Source organism: Lutzomyia longipalpis, chromosome 4, assembly GCF_024334085.1.
Source record: "Lutzomyia longipalpis isolate SR_M1_2022 chromosome 4, ASM2433408v1".
Classification (NCBI taxonomy): Eukaryota; Metazoa; Arthropoda; class Insecta; order Diptera; family Psychodidae; genus Lutzomyia; species Lutzomyia longipalpis.
In genome coordinates this window covers 21790676-21806905 of record NC_074710.1, presented here as the reverse complement: position 1 = coordinate 21806905, position 16230 = coordinate 21790676, and the positions used below count along the sequence as shown (strand labels likewise).

The window sequence follows — 16230 nt, the reverse complement described above, 5'->3', positions numbered from 1 at the left end:
CATGTTGACAAAAGCGAGAAACATCAGTATTCTTTTCTTTTCCGATGAATTAATTTATTTTTCTTTTAGCTGTGATTCTTTTTTTTTATGGAAATGCGTGAAAATTATGTGGAAGAGACGAAAGAAGATGTTTTCACGATTTTGACTGATAAATGTTCTTTAAGAAAATTAAATAATAAACGAAAAAGACCGAATGTTTCAATTCTTCATACAGGCGCGAAAGGGTTAAAATATCTGAAAATTTGCAAATAATTTACAAAAATAATCTTGTTTTTCTTTTACTTTTCTTTTTCATAAATGGCAAAAAAAAATACTTTAATTGTGTTTGTGTTTATCCCCATTCACCCCTATTTACGGTATTAAAGAATTTTGGGAAAAAATCATTTGTTCAGCAAAGAAATATGTTTATTTTCTTCAAGATTTTCCTTATTTTCCGAGTTAATTCACATTTATAGTGTAGTGAGAACTCTAAGAAACAATTTTGAACCAAAATCCAGTTTCTGAAATCATCTTAGAAAATGTAAAATCGTGATTTTCCATACTCGTAAAAAAAATTTCAGAGTGTTTATGCTTTGTTTAATGCTTTGAATTTTTAGTATTATTGTTTTGAAGTCCTTTTACTTACCATCTTTTTATAAAAATTGTTCTTTTCAGCACATTCCTTGCGGAATTTTCTGAACAAAATGAATAAAGTCCTTTTAACAGTCAAAAAGGAAAAGTTGAAATCAGTTCCCATTATTATAAAATTCTGTTTTTGTTAGTTTATAGTGCCTTCTCGTTCTGCCAAATTTCCCCACGTTTGAGTGTGTGGAAAACTGTCCTTTTTTTTCTAGAAGATGTTTGTTAATAAATTCCTTCTCTCTGTAGCCACTGATGAAGGCTCCGAAGGGAGCCGAAAGCTCTGGAAAATGTGAGTTTTTCTAGTTGAGAAATCCCCATTTAACCAACGAAAAACCCGGAAAATTATTATTTTATAAATTTCATTTAATTCCTCTATTAAACGTTAAAAAGAAATTTAAAATTATTTATTTTCATTGACTCTTTAGCTCTCTTCTCTTCCTCACCACACTCTCCTTGCTGCTTTGCCCCAATAAAATTCCCCCAATAAAAAATCAACGTCTACAAGAAGTTTGGAACTTGGAATTCGAAAGAAAAAAAATTTCTCTACTCTCTAAAATTTTATTTTAGTGCACTCTTTTGTGACTTCCTCGTGAAAAAATACTTTGGTCATTCACACAAAAAAATCTACTTCATACTTAAACTAGATATGCGAGCTACAATAACAAAAAAAATCACCATCAAATTGTGCAATTGGGCCGTTAAAGAGTTGAATAACAGCGCGCAGGCCCCCGTGACAGAGATTTACGAAAAAAATAATGAAGATTAAAAAAAATTGTGTGAAGAAAGATTCCTCGAGGCTGCAGAGAGTTTGTCTCTGGGTGTCGATGAAGGGTCAATATGATATAAATTATTACCTTTCAGGCTTTTCAATGCTTCGCTGCTGCTCTTCTTCATCTTATCTAAAACATCCCATCGTATCGTGCAATGGGAATGAGAATAATGAGGAATGCTACAAAATTTCGCACAGCCAACTTCCAATCACTCGGCACGGCATACGGAAGGAGGACAAGTGTAAGGCGATGCACTTCGTGGGAGGCACAGATGAAGATGAAACTCGTAATGATGACATTGAGTGTGGGGAAACCCGGAAGAAGGACGAGCACCCCATGTCGATCAGCAGCCAACCAAATGTGGTACTGACAGATAAAAAGCTCCAGCGATATCCTGCCGAACCACGCAAAAAAGGACGAATATCTCGTCCGCAAAATCCCCGAAATATTCCGCAGGACAATGTACCCAATGATGGGGATGAAGACAATGTATGAGTGAATTTCCTCGCATTCCTGCTTATTGCGACAGAGGAAGGAGAAAGTGGTGTAGAAACCCACACCACCCACGGCCGCCAGTGTGGCTGTTAGGGAGATTCGGCGTGAAAAGAGATTCCCATGGTTGTTGTCATCGAACACAGCATACTTCTGGGCAACATGAAAGATTGCCGCGAAAACCATTCCGGATGTAATTGTGTACCTACGGGAAAGACAAGAGTTTCATACAATTTATTATGTTACTGCAAAAGCGAAAGTGCAAAGCAAAGCAACTCGCATAATGCTCAAAGTTTTTTTTTTTTGAACTTTTTTTTAACTCTTTAAAATAAATTATGTTGGAATCTCTTCTACAATAAGTGTATGTAAAGGAGTCTATTCATTTTCGATCATTCAATGATTTCCATTAAAAATGGGAAAGAAATTCTGGAAAAGCGTCAAAAAAAATAATTCAAGAAAAGACTCTCTACACAGGGAAGTAGCCAGAAATTTATTCTATGACGAGTTTTGAGATTTAATTTGCATTGAAAATGGGTTAGAAAACGTTTTGACATTTCATTTCTAACATCTGACACTTCTTTTCTACCATTTGACAGTTCTGTTTGATATTTATTTAAAATATTTGTCAATTATTTCTCAGGTTTGACAATTCTTTGACATTTAATATTTATTTTCATATATTTGACATTTTTGGACGTTAAATTTTATCTTATTGAGTGAAATAGGATCAATCCTTCCGGTATCGTCAGCCAAGGATACGGTGGCTGAGGCTACCGAAAGGATTGTTCCTATTTCATTTGTTTTGTAACATCTGAGAGCTCTGTTTGACATTTCTATTAAATATTTGTCATTTCTTTCTAACGTTTGACAATTCATATTTCTTTACAAATATTTGACATTTCTCGGAGCTAAATTTAAACGTTTGGCGTTTCATTCCTAACATCTGAAACTTATTTTCTAACATTTGACAGCTCTGTTTGATATTTCACTAATTGCAACTGCAATTATCGTATCTACTGTAAAAATCCCTATCTTTATACGATATTTGCTGTTTCAACCAGCGATTTCTTTTAAAAATTCATCATTTTTTCTAACGTTTGACAATTTTTTTTAATATCCCTTCATGATTCTTTTCTGATATTTTTTTAAAATTTCATTTTTAAAATTTGACATATTTCTTAACATTTAACGATAAAATCATTAACCTAAAATAAGACCGAAAATCCGTCTTCTTATTTTCTTAAACAATTATTTACGGTCGATTACATCATCTTTTAACGATTATTTTCTAACGTCTAACGTTTGTTGTAAATGTTTCTTGTTTTTTTTTTTTACTTAAACGTTTGATGTTTTATAAAAACGTTTAAAAATTCTCTTTCTTTTTTTTTAATCTACTTTTTGGCATGAAAATTAATTCTTTTAATTTTTTTTTAATAAAAAACCCGAACTTCCTGAACGTTTATGGGAATGATTAAACACCCAAACAACCCCCCTGGCTACCCCCTTGATGCCCTATCGTACCTACCTCATTTTTCTGCTTATTCAGTGCGTAATGCATATGCTTCAGTGGTGCATATCTGTTAACGCAACACAGTCAGCATTGCATAAATTACTATCTTCTATGTACGGCATATTATTAAAAACAAAAAGAAATAAATTCTTTAAAAAGTCGTTAGTCGAAGCATATGCTTTAAAGAAAAAAAAAAAGTTGTATACTTGCAATATGAAGGGGGTGTGGCTTATGGACATGTGCAAGTTTTTAGCAAATTCTCGATAGTTTTCCACTTTTTCCACGATTGAAACTCAACTTAAATAAAATATTTATTAATTTATTTTAATTTTCAACAGAATATTGTATCTGGGGTATTTTTGTAAATTGTGTAATTACACGCGTAAATGAATAGAGTCCTTTTTCTTAGGGAATAAAAATCATAAATTCAATTATTCGATTAATTACAATACTCCTCCGCTTAAGAGCACGTGCGAGTTTTCTTTGCAAATTAAAAACGATTAAAACCAGAAAGAGAATGTTGGAGATATGTTTTAGACTCACCTATCGAGCTTCCAGCGGTACCACCATTCATGGATGTCATCGTCTGTGGTCACGAAGAGTGCTTTCCAGGGTCGCGTGACGAAGATGCGCTCAAAAAAGACCTCAGACATGTAGAAGATGGTGCTAACTGCGAGGAGGCTCACAAATTTAGCCGCCAAGTAGAGATATTGATACGGATTGGCGTCAACTGTGGCTGCTGTGATGTGTGGCGGAAGTGCCAGTACGACGTAGATGAGGCAGTACCAGAAGGAGATCAATGGGACAAAGTAGTAGAACTGGTAGGGACGGTTCATGCACAGGCAAAGGAGAATTGTGACAAAATTCAGGCGAAAGAGGATCTGGAAGAAGCGCACGAGGCCCGCATTGCCTGTTTGCCACATGTAGGTGAAATGCCCGTAGCCCGAGAGGAAGAGGTAACCACTAATGAGGACTTTTATGTGCATATGAATGGGAAGGATTCGTTCAGCGCCCGTCATGTGATACACAAGAATAACAAGCTGCATCCATCCCTTGAGCTCATCCGTTTCATCACGATGGAGGACCTTTGTGAAGCGACTATCCTCCGTGAAGAAGAGTCCCAGGGCAAACACATACCTGTTCGCATAGAGAGAAGCATTGTTGCATGAAAAAAGAACTCGAGAGAATTAGTTGGTGTTCCACTTTGTGGCCAACACCAAGTATTGTAATCGTCGGAAAATAACGACCACCTCAGATCAGGCTAAAACTTGGTATGAGCACGTTTATAAATTGAGAACGGTAAGACATAAAGACCTCGGGTTTGAAGTTTTCAATGAAAATGTGGGTGTAAAATTTCATTTTTTCGCATTTTCAAAATCTAAAATGGCCGCCGTCCGCCATTTTGAACTACCATCAACAACTTCCCCTATAGCTAGAAGACTGAAATTTTAGTATGTTTTAAGGTTCAGTGAGACGTTTTCATCGATAATTCATACTTGAAAATCGGTCAAGCTGTTTAGCAAATATGGCGGTCTAAAGCAAAAAGTGTTTTTTCGATATAACTCGAGAATGACTTGACCGATTTTGACCAACTCATGCTCAAATGAAAGGTTTCAAGAAGCCCTACAACTCTCTAAAATATTCCAAGTTCAAAAAATGGCCACAAGAGGCGCTAAAATCAAAAACAAAAATTGCCTAACTTTAAGGGGCAATAACTCCGAATATCTGTTATTGTTTTCCTTTAAATTTTTATATTTTGTAGCTGGACTCAATATCTTTCACCAGCCCGAAAATGAAGAAAATCTATGCCGCCGTTTAGAAGATATAGCGATTAGAAATATTCTTGTATTTTCAAAAGTTCTAAGAGTCGTATCTCCTGAACTGCTTGATCGATTTTGCTTATCTTGGTACCAAATTAAAGGTTTTGCAAAACTCTACAACTTTCTAGAATATCTGAAACCTCTAAAACTATTCCTTGTTAGTGAAAAATGCGAAAAACTGTTTTAATAAAACACAAAGCCGCAATTTTGTGTTCTGGAGGTGACCTTGAAAAGTATCTTAATATTTCCCAAATTATAGCTTTTTTCAAGATCTTTCCATAACGTGTTAAGAAATTTCTGTAGGTCTTATAGAATTCGAGATATGACCATTTTTATCCAATTCAATCAACTTTGCCTAATATAGTTCAGCAGAACTAATAGGATTTTTAACCTCAACCTCTAAATAATAAAATAAGACATGTTTAGTCTCAATTTTCTTAGGATCAACTTTCAATTTGATTCTGATTGATTTCCCGTTGAAATTGAGGTAATATATGTTGAGGGATTTGAGAAAAGTCTCATGATGATTTTCACCATACAATTTTCCAAGAATTGGAATAAAATGAAACAAGTGACGCCACGGGTGGTCATAAAAATAGATAAGATTTGACAAATTTATGTTTCTTGTGTCTTTTTTTTTTTAAATAATTTATGTTTTTGTGTTGTTCTTAGTGCATTTTATGCTTTTTTTTATTAAAGAAATAAGTAATAAGTAGTAAGTGGCATATAAATCAGCCAAAGGGCAGTGCAATGTGAAAAAAGTGCATTTTTTGTAGCCAAAAAAGGTAAAAAAAAAAATATCACTTTTCCAGGTGAGTTGGAAAGTCAACATGAGACTTTTCTCAAATCCCTCGACCTGTATGACCCCAATTTCAACGGAAAATTGATCTGGATCAAATTAAATCCGATCCTGAAAAAAATTGAGCCTACACATGTCCTAGTTTCATTATTTCGAGGCTAAACGCCGGATCTGCTGCACTAAAACTTCTACACGTTGTGGGACACCAACTCTTATAAGTGGACGCTTTATGATTGACTTTTTTTTCGAGCAACAACAAGAACAACAAAGATGTTGTGTCAGGAGAATTGACGGAAGTAAACAATCGCGCACAGCTTTGTCTATTACAGCTAAATTTCACGTTCAATTTCGCACAAAAAGTGCTTATTTGCAAAAGGAGAGAGGGCAACAGCAACAACAAAAAAGCGACAGCACGTGAGAAAATTACAAGAAAAACGAGAAAACTCACCCAACGGGAATCCAGAAGCTAAACTCTGAGTAATATTTGTTTTCCTTCATGAAGAAATTCGTGCGATCGCACAGGTAGAAGTAGCCCATGATGAAGGCAAGAGTTGCCAGGGCATAGATGGGTGATGTTGCGTCAGCATTACCGGGTTGATTGAGGGGCGTGTAGAGTGTTTGACCGCGTAGCTGCTGCATCCATCGACGGAGGAGCATAGCCACGGAGAGGGCAACACACACCCCGAGGATGGCATACGTGACAACCTGGAGGATTGTGTAGGGTTCAGCACTACTGCAGCATGTGCCATCGTTGAAATTCATGTAGTCATTGCAGTACATATTGAGGAGAATCTGAACATCATGCCTCAGCGCCAGAGGGCCCAGGTGGACGCCATCCACAGCCTCATCCAGCAATCCCTGCGCAATGAGCCGTGAGGATGCCCAAAGGGGTACTGTTGTGTACTTCAGGACACCCTGTGTGGCACGATTAATTGCATCAATGTCATCATTCGTCAAACCCTTCCACTCCTTGGGCGCCTTATCCTCCACAATGGGATCCTGTAGCTTCCACAGCACGTGAACTTTCTTCCCCAATACCTCCTCCATTGGTCGCACAAGATGCGTCATATTTAGGGCAAAACTCTTGATAATCTCCTCCGTTGTATTGCCCGCCTGGAAGGTCCCATACGTACAGCTGGCCACAATCAATGACGGAGGATCTTCATCCTTGCGCCACGTTGAGAATTCCTCCACCATCCCACGGGCAACGTCATTGGCATAAATATAGTTAACCCGAAGCTTCAGTTTCATGTCCAAAAATTCGAGATTTGCCGGTGAATCCACGAGACTCCCGTTGTCATCGTCACTCGGATGGAGGTGATTGATGAAGGCTTCATACAGCATCCGGAGACGTGTGTCACCGATGAAGACAAAGTGATTCTCATTGCCCCAGAAGGCCAGGTAGCGGAAACATCGTCGGGTGTCTTGCTGGGAGTATCGATGCATCATACAACCGTACGGTTGCCACTCCTTGTCCCCCTTGAACCGCCCCCGTGACAGCAACCACTTGCACGAATCTGTGCCTATGGGACGGAGGATCAAAAGAACAAATTATCTTCCAGGAAAAAGCAGAAAATCCCGGAAAATCCTTACCGTAGCGAACGTGAATCAAGCCGTGAAAGAAGATAAAAGCCAACACCATCAGCAGGGCAATTTTCTTTGCATTCCCCACATTGAGTTGCTGTATTATGTACTCCGCCTTGGACTCTCCGCCCATTTTTGTGGCTTTTCTTGTGAGAAAAATCACAATTTTCCACAAATTTTCCTAATTTTTGAGGAATTTTCACGATTTTCTCAACTCGCCGAACTTTCGCGTGTCAAAAAATGTAAACAAACAACTGTCAGAGATGAAGAAAGAGACAAATATAGAAGATTTTTCATTGGAGAGAGTGAGATGCAAGAATTACAAAACGTTCTATCGTATCAAAAAATATATATTTGTCTTACTCTGGCGCGCATCGGTGGATCCAAGCAAAACTACGTTAACTTGGTTTGAAAAGATTTCTTTTCCTAATTTTATTTTTTTTTTCAAAATTTAATTTAAAATTTTAAAATTAGAAAAATTGTAAATATTTGTTGAGTAGGATAAATACTTCAGATAGTATCAGCCAAGGGACGACGGTAGGTCAACTCAAACGACTCAAACTCATTCTTTCAATTTTAAGGCCAAAGCTTTCGACGCTTATGGCATACTATGGCCGTTACAATTTTTTTAATCGAAAATCGATTATAAATCAAGAAACTTGACCGATTTTGACAGGCCGTGTACGCGACTCAATTTTTGTATGGAATTCTTTGGTAAAAAATGAAGTTGGACTGCGCTTTTTTACTGACAGCATCAATCTCAAATCCGTTTGTACCATTAAATTCTACATAATAACCTACAAAATGACAGATTCTCAGCGTGCGATCAGTATTCTAAATGTCAAAAAATTATAATTTTATTACCAAAGGCGAAAAATTCCCATACAAAAAGTGAGCCATTTTTGCTCTTCAACTTCAAAACAAAGTAGACCGTGTACAGGGCCTGGATTTTGATGAAAGTGGATTCAAATGATAGGATTTCAGAAGCCCTATAACTTTTTAGCATGGAAAATTAGAAAAACAACCACAAAGTACCCGATTAATCAGAGGCTGGGATCCTCTAATACGAAAACTTCTGTATAAGCTCAAAAACACTTCTTAACCTATAATAAAAACACTTAATTTCTGATTTTAATATTTCAATTGATGAGAAATGATTTTTATTTATTTAACGAATCGATTAAAATAAAATTACAATCTGCTCAAACCCAGATTCTAACATTATTATCCCAGCTGCATGAAGCAAGAGCCATGCCATTGGGTGACATTGAGATAGAAGTAACGCGATTCTCATGTCCGGGAAGAGAACCAAGATGGTTTCCTTTGAGAGTATCCCAGTAGTGGATGTTGTTATCATCACTCCCACAGAGGATGTACCGTCCACTGAGAGACAGAGCTAGAAAAGCCAAACAGAGGCATTGTAAATCACAAAGAACCTATAATTTCCCACAAAAAAAATTAGACTAACCGCAAGAAGTGAATCCACTGGATTTATTTGGTGGCTCATACTGACACACTTGCTGATCTGAACGAATATCAAAGAGACGTGCTGTCTTGTCCTCGCTTGCCGTTGCAAAAGCCTGCCCACCTGGATGGAAGCAAACACTATTCACATCAGCTTCGTGCCCATAGAATGTCTGTCGGGGGCTCTGCTCTCGTACATCCCACAATTTGCACGTTTTATCCACAGATCCCGTCACATATTGCTTCCCATCGGGTGACAAGGAGATGGACACAACGTCTCCAGCGTGAGCTTCAAAATCCGCTGTCTTCTTACCTGTTTCCAATTCCCAGACGCATCTTTGAAAAATTTATTTTTAGGTTAGCATCCTCTGCGTGTCAGCCATTTTGGAAAAAAAGGATCAAAGCTAAAAAGCTAGCTTTTCTTACATTTTCATATCTCCAGAGCCAGTTAGGATGTTTCTATCATCCAGGAAACGACAAGAGCTCAGAAAACCTTCGTATCCCGCAAGTTCTCTTACAATCTTTGCCGTACCAGTTGCATCACGATTATTGAGATCGTAAACCGTACACATGTTATCCATTCCTCCACAAGCTGTAGATTCAAAGTATTTTCAGTATATGTAGCTCTAAAAAAAATCTAAGTTTTCTTCAACCAGGACTCACCAACAAAGTTCCCAGATGTAGAGAAAGCCACACTCATTACCCAGGATGAACGCAATGGGATCACCTGAACTTTATTGCCTGTCCAAGTGTCCCAAATTATGAGCTTCCCATCTAGAGATCCGGTTACGCAGTGACGAGAATCACCAGCAAAGTGCACAGAATTCACTTTATTAATGTGACCTTTGAGGAATTTCTTCGTGGTTATATGGAGCTTAGAAACTCCACCCACATCTCCACATTTATCCACTAGGCTACAATCAGCCACTTTTTTCTGCTCTTCCTTTAACTGTTCATACAATCCTTTGAGTTCATCACGCAGAGCTGCAACCTCAGCGTCGTCTTTACCCATTTTCTTGCGACTTTTCCCGGCAAAAGTTAAACTGAAAGTGATTCAGAAGTTTGTTTCTCTTTGAGGTTCTCGTGGATGCGGAGCTGTATTGAGGGCAGTAATTGAATTAAATAAGCCGATTGGAGGCATTCTTAAGGCTTGACTGTTGCCACACTTTGGCGACTCATAAAATCGATCCATTCCGGTAATTTGATCAGTGTGTGTCAACGACGCTTCAACAGGTGGGTTAAAGACTTTTCTTTTAATTTTTTTTTATCTTCCAGGTTGGTCCTTACAATTAATTTTACTTAATCCAATCTCCAACGGTTTAAAGTCAGGTGGCAGTTACTTTATGAATCTGAAGTCGTATCAAAATTATCTCAAGAACATTATGATCATGAGGAACATCTTGGACACCCTAATATAAATTAATTGTTGTGAGATTTCCTCAGTTTCTTTCGCATTTTCTCAGCACTTTTCCAAATTAATTTGGTAAATAAGCATGGTGTTTTTGTAGTGAAGACTTTTTCTTTTGGCATCCAAATATGATTTTGTTAGCTGCAATTTCGGTTCTCTTAGTCCAAGGTTAGCTAAATCAACGAATCCTTGTTCCTTTGTCCTCCTTTTAGTCATCTTCAGTAAGCCTTATCACCTCTCTTATCACATTCTTATATTCATTGCTACTCAATTTATCTGCCCATGATGGTACTTCAGGTAAAACTGTCGATGTGATGCTTTATCTGAATTTGTATTGATGTCCAAGTTATTTGTTTTCTGGATGATTAATGGGGATTTTCTCGTAGGGATTACGATGGTTGTGGGGGCTGAGAACCTCACAGCAATCACGTGGGCTCATGCTGTTAACAGTCAAGAACTCCTAACAGCAACCTTGGCCAGCAATATCGATATGATTGAAGCTGACATTGTTCTTGGGCACCTCATTAGTGATCCCAATGGTCCGGAAATTCCTGTAATGGGGCATCCTCCCGTTAATACATCCGATATCTCCCTTAGTAGCTTCCTCCAACAAATACTCGATCACAACGGCCAGAATGCAGGAAGGACGAAGGGCGTGAAGCTAGACTTTAAGTCTACGGAGGTTTTTACGGGTTCCCTGGCTATGTTAACTGACTTGTGGTCATTCATGAACTACCCCGTGTGGCTGAATGCTGATATAATCCGCGGCCCCGTCAACAATACTGGGACAAATCCAGTAGATGCAAATTCTTTCCTATCCGGATGCAGGGCATTTCCAGAGGCTATTCTCTCAATTGGATGGACAACAAGATGGGGTCCGGACTTTACCGAAGGCACCTATACAGATGATCAAATTGATAGTATGAGCTCAGCAATACGGGACAATGGAATCCCGCGTTCTAGTCATCCAATCACCTTTCCAGTTCGCGCGGGAATTGCTGCTCAAAGTCAAACACAACTCACGAACCTCATGAAGGCATTCAATGAAACCAACACCGTCACCCTGACCATTTGGTCTAGTGAGAATGATAATGTTGACGTGGCGAAGCTAAGGAGTCTCATCTTTGCCGTGGGCATTGATAAGGTGTACGTGGATGTGCCAAAGGATCTTCTTGATCAGTTGGATCTCGGAAATCCCGGAAATGGAGCAAGGAAGCTGGCTCAATTGACAATAATGTCGTTCTTCTGCCTCTCTATGGCTCTTTTTATAAGTCATTTGTTAGCTAAATGAGCTAAATGAGCTAAATAGACAAATATTCAAAAATTAAATGTTTTAGCTGTGTTTCTTTCAGACACAGCCTTTTTTTTTTGCTACATTATTCCATTTCACACGAGACTTCTTCATCCTTGAAGTGTATTAATGTTTAGACTGGAACGTATAGTAGATAAGTAATTCCTGATGGTTTATAGTGTGGGAGGGCATGGTTTGCGACCTTCAGCATTTTCTCAAACATTATATATCTGCGACGTTTCGAAGGCTTTTTATTCCTTCCTCAGGCAGGTAATTGATTGGGAAAACTTTGTCAACAAAAATATAAAACTCTGCACAGTGTATAGAAATCAACGTTCAATAAGGCGCATTAGAAAATTCCTTATCTTTTAAGATCTTTCCATGTCTTCCTGGAGCGATGTCTCACTTCCCGCCTAGTAAAGATATTCTTTCTGTAGCCATCTCAGCCATCCTTTCCGGAGAACGTTCAAAAGAAGCAGATATGAGTGTTTTCTATAAGATGTTTTTCAGCGAAACAAGAAAAGGTCGTAAGTCTGTTCGGATTCTCCTCTTTAAAACAAGATGTGCCTTCCTATCTTAGTTTTTTCCATTCTCTGGTAAAAATAAGATAAAAAAAGACCTGCAACCGCCAAAAAAAAAAGACGAAAAGAATGCAGTTAGGTTATTTCCCTTCTTGTTCTCTCACACAAAACTATACTATGTCATTTCATTCACACAATCAGAAACAACGACCGAATACGAAAAAAGAATTCGGATCTTTTCGGTTAAATTTTACCACCAGGCGGCGCAAGGTGTGTCAGTGTGTAAAAAAAAAGAAAAGAAAAAAGTTCGTGTAAGCAAAAGTGAATCAGCTGCGAAAAAAGTAAATTTTTCTGGTAAAAAATGAAGTTCCAATACAAGGAGGAGCATCCCTTTGAGAAGAGACGTGCCGAGGGTGACAAAATCCGCAGGAAATATCCGGATCGTGTTCCTGTAAGTACCTGAAATTGGCAGAGAAAGTTTTTCTCACCTCAATGGCGGACATTTTCTGCGACGCAAATACTATTTATTGTTGCGAAATTCCATTTCCCCATCACATTAGGGCTCGACAGAGACCTCAACGGCACCCTAAGGTCCGTAGTATCCTCCTAAGGGGATTTTCACCTGCCCCAAACATACGAAAATTGCGAGGAGTGAATTCTTCCCAAGGCCATTGTCTCTGTCGATTTTCTTTGTGCTTTATTTATGTTGGCTCTTTTTTCTCATACACCTCCTCGAGCTATTTTTGTTGGCAAACCCCCAATCAGCTGATTACTAGCAACATTGGCTTGTAGTGAGGGCTCTCAAAGCGAACCCGCGGGGGCTTTTCACATAATTCAAGGGCTTTTCCGGGAAGGAATTAAGTTTAGAACATAATAAAAAGAACTTTCCTGACTGCTTTGTTTCTTTATCGATTTTTTATTGCATCGAAGTAGGCCAAAAGTTTAATTTTCTTGATTTTCTTGGTAATTTTCTTCAATTTTTCTCGACTTTTACGTAAGATGTTTTCACGAGAAAAATAATAATTTGTTGACTGCAAAAGAAAAGTAAATGCGCAAATCAATAGAAAAATAAAATAATAATCTTCCATTTCTCTATAGGGGAGATTAGGGCAAGGCTGATATGGTTGATAGCTTCTAAAACAGGATTTGTTTTGAAAATATTTTAATTTTTCGGAATCTGACAAAATTCACAAGAAATAATAATTCTATTCCAAATTGACCCACTTAATTTATTCTCTTGTAAGCTAGAGTTTTGGGTTCTATTCTAAAGGTTCTAACTTTGGTTCTAACTTCGCTTGTAACTGGAAATATTATGCAGGATTAAGAAAAGAATAAGAAATCTTCAAAATAGTTTCTTAATTATCCTTAAGCTCAGAAGAGACAATATTTACCCTATTTACCTTAAAATGCAAAGAATGACGTCACCTTTTGTGTTTTTTGAATCTTTTAATGCATGAAACCATAATGATAATGTTTCATTGTTTCTGTTCATGCTAAGAATGTATTTCAAAGCTTATTGGATTATATAAGTACATAAATGAACTTATAATTCAGGTATGAAAATGGAAAAAATATACCTCTACCTCTTGCTTTAACCTTTTCTATGCAAGAATATCACATCCCAGCTAGTCAGTACCATTGCTTCCCGGAAGGATTTAGGAGTACTCAGTAGGGTGCAATCATAAATCAGTTTCTTCGGTTCCTTCTTATTTACTTAAATGCAAATTTTCCCTTCGTTGAGTTTTTTTATGACTCTTCTAAACTTTGGCCTTCCGTAGACATGATTAGTTTGCTTTGGGAGACCACCAATTGATGACTCATAGTCTCTGCGCACTCACAAAATGTTTATGCTTTTCTTTTTTCTTACACCAAATATTAAGCCATCTAATCAAACACCAAGACTTTGGGCCATTTTTCTTGGGATATTCTTATCAGAGCCAAAAGCAAGAAATCGCATTTTATCTCTATTCTATTGAGTCCTCTTTCCAAAAATTTGAAACCTGAAAAACTGCAGGAAGTTGCACAAATTTTACGCTTGAAGTGGATTTTTAAATGAAATATAATTTACGAATTAATCGACAAGAGAACAATATACGAATAATGTGTTTACTAAATTAGATATAAATGTGGTGTTTTCTTTGTTTTTCATCGATAAGGTGCATGGAATAACCCACAAAGTATACTTACTATTTTATTGAGGTTTCATTTTGCATTTTATCATGTTGACAAGATTGAGATATCTCCTTCTTTCCTTGCATTCTATTCTGATTTCTTTGGAATGTCTTAATTGTTCCTGGAAGTTCCGGAAGAATAAAAGTATTCTAACTCTTTTTTTCTCCATTTAATTTATTATTTAAAATTTCTCAGACTTGATAATTTAATCAAACATCCTGAAGTATCATTCTTGACCTTTAAAGGTCGGTCAACTAGTAAATATTCCACTAAACAAATCCACTTCTAAACATTGAGAGATTCCCCATTTCTATTCTAAATGATCTTTTCTGTGTCATGCTGTAAATCATCCAGGTGAACAATCCGCTTATAAAAGAAATGAAACAAAGAGGTTTTCACATGTGGCATACTTTTAGCACAGCCTCCCTCCCTCCCACCCTCTTATCACCGTGCACAACATTTCGCGATTACGTGTGCACCTGAAATTTTTAAAATAAAAGATAAGGAATTACAGAAAGGAATTATTTCTATATTGAAGGTAATTGTGGAGAAGGCACCAAAGGCGAGAATTGGGGATTTGGACAAGAAGAAGTACCTTGTGCCGTCTGATTTGACTGTTGGCCAATTCTACTTTCTCATCCGCAAGCGAATTCACTTGCGTCCTGAGGATGCTCTCTTCTTCTTTGTCAACAATGTGATTCCGCCCACATCCGCATCAATGGGATCTCTGTACCAGGAGCATCACGAAGAAGACTGTTTCCTCTACATTGTCTACTCCGATGAGAATGTCTACGGCAAGAGGTTCTAAATGAGTTTTACAAACCAGATTGATTCTGGGAACTCACTGTAGGATCATACAAAAAAAACAAATGGAACCACATCTCCCTTTTCTCTATTTACCCAAACGGTCCTTTTAAATTTCAACAAAAAAATAATTTTTATTATTTCTGGTTTTGCAAGTAAGAACAAAATGAAAGAAAAAAAAATAAGCATTTCTTACCACAATCATGTATATTCTGTAATCCCTTCGCAGAAAAGGGATAGAAATCTACATATATATGAGAGTTCATAGGATGCTAGAAAACTAGAGACAAAAAAAAAATACAAAAAAGATAATTTTTTCAGCTAAAAGTTATCTAAAGAAGGCTTTTGCAATTTTTTGACACATCTTTGACAAGAAATTTTTGCATGTGTCAAAGAAACGTCAAAAAATTCACAATGGCTTCTTTGTGATAACAGAAAACAGCTAGCAAAAAAAAAAGAATGTAATTTTTGTGACTAAATGAATTTTAGATTGAAATTTTAACGAATGATTAAGATTAAAACAAAAAAATGAAATCATGCAGCACTATATTTAAGATTGAGAGGTTTTCAGTTTTATTTACTTTCAATTTTTAATACACGTTATATAATTATTTTTTTATCATTATTCTGGCGCAACATTATTTAGTCCAAAAAGAGAAACATCCTTATTACATTAGTTCCAGAAATGCATAGTGGATGGACTATTTCAACTAAATTGTGTTATTGGTGAAATAAATATTGGACTTTTTTAAATGTAATAATTGTATTATGTATAATTAGAATTAAAAATGAGAATAAAGTATATAAATAAATATAAACTATGTTTCGTTTTAATTTATATTAAATCTCTTTAGAAATCTTTTTTTAAATAACATTTTTTATAAATTTAAGCTTTTTGATAAAATTTTTTCAAAATTGAATGAAATTACCCCATTTTCCTCTATTTTAGATTGTTTTTGACTGAACAGTAAATG

At 36.8% G+C, this 16230-nt stretch overlaps 4 protein-coding genes across 4 annotated transcripts; 2 read left to right on the top strand and 2 right to left on the bottom strand.

Moving 5' to 3' along the window:
* Positions 1–1165: 1165 nt before the first annotated feature.
* LOC129794884 (N-acetylneuraminate 9-O-acetyltransferase) lies at positions 1166–7851 on the bottom strand. The gene is made up of 4 exons (XM_055835796.1): positions 7606–7851; positions 6461–7535; positions 3937–4530; positions 1166–2088 (listed from the first exon to the last, which is right to left on the bottom strand). The coding sequence occupies exons 1-4, from the start codon at positions 7727–7729 to the stop codon at positions 1521–1523; spliced, it is 2361 nt and encodes a 786-aa protein (XP_055691771.1). The 5' UTR covers positions 7730–7851; the 3' UTR covers positions 1166–1520.
* Positions 7852–8718: 867 nt separating this feature from the next.
* LOC129794924 (guanine nucleotide-binding protein subunit beta-2) lies at positions 8719–10397 on the bottom strand. The gene is made up of 4 exons (XM_055835864.1): positions 9724–10397; positions 9487–9652; positions 9065–9396; positions 8719–8992 (listed from the first exon to the last, which is right to left on the bottom strand). Exons 1-4 carry the CDS (start codon positions 10070–10072, stop codon positions 8799–8801), a joined length of 1041 nt encoding a protein of 346 aa, XP_055691839.1. The 5' UTR covers positions 10073–10397; the 3' UTR covers positions 8719–8798.
* Positions 10398–10521: 124 nt separating this feature from the next.
* On the top strand, positions 10522–11797 carry LOC129794927 (protein FAM151B). Its single transcript, XM_055835867.1, has 2 exons — positions 10522–10636; positions 10855–11797. The coding sequence occupies exons 1-2, from the start codon at positions 10597–10599 to the stop codon at positions 11757–11759; spliced, it is 945 nt and encodes a 314-aa protein (XP_055691842.1). The 5' UTR covers positions 10522–10596; the 3' UTR covers positions 11760–11797.
* A 722-nt stretch (positions 11798–12519) lies between these two features.
* Positions 12520–16074, top strand: LOC129794938 (gamma-aminobutyric acid receptor-associated protein). The gene is made up of 2 exons (XM_055835879.1): positions 12520–12731; positions 14991–16074. The coding sequence occupies exons 1-2, from the start codon at positions 12642–12644 to the stop codon at positions 15258–15260; spliced, it is 360 nt and encodes a 119-aa protein (XP_055691854.1). The 5' UTR covers positions 12520–12641; the 3' UTR covers positions 15261–16074.
* The last annotated feature ends 156 nt before the right edge of the window (positions 16075–16230 follow it).

Bases quoted from the DNA above. Each gene is read 5' to 3' on its own strand.
- LOC129794927 (XM_055835867.1), top strand. From the start codon at position 10,597: ATGATTTTGTTAGCTGCAATTTCGGTTCTCTTAGTCCAAG. The intron at 10,637-10,854 runs GTTAGCTAAATC...ATTTTCTCGTAG, and splicing joins TTCGGTTCTCTTAGTCCAAG to GGATTACGATGGTTGTGGGG.
- LOC129794884 (XM_055835796.1), bottom strand. From the start codon at position 7,729: ATGGGCGGAGAGTCCAAGGCGGAGTACATAATACAGCAACTCAATGTG. The intron at 4,531-6,460 runs GTGAGTTTTCTC...CTATGCGAACAG, and splicing joins AGCTTCTGGATTCCCGTTGG to GTATGTGTTTGCCCTGGGAC. The intron at 2,089-3,936 runs GTGAGTCTAAAA...TCTTTCCCGTAG, and splicing joins TACCGCTGGAAGCTCGATAG to GTACACAATTACATCCGGAA.
- LOC129794938 (XM_055835879.1), top strand. From the start codon at position 12,642: ATGAAGTTCCAATACAAGGAGGAGCATCCCTTTGAGAAGAGACGTGCC. The intron at 12,732-14,990 runs GTAAGTACCTGA...TCTATATTGAAG, and splicing joins AATATCCGGATCGTGTTCCT to GTAATTGTGGAGAAGGCACC.
- LOC129794924 (XM_055835864.1), bottom strand. From the start codon at position 10,072: ATGGGTAAAGACGACGCTGAGGTTGCAGCTCTGCGTGATGAACTCAAA. The intron at 9,653-9,723 runs GTGAGTCCTGGT...TTGAATCTACAG, and splicing joins TACATCTGGGAACTTTGTTG to CTTGTGGAGGAATGGATAAC. The intron at 9,397-9,486 runs GTAAGAAAAGCT...AATTTTTCAAAG, and splicing joins GGCTCTGGAGATATGAAAAT to ATGCGTCTGGGAATTGGAAA.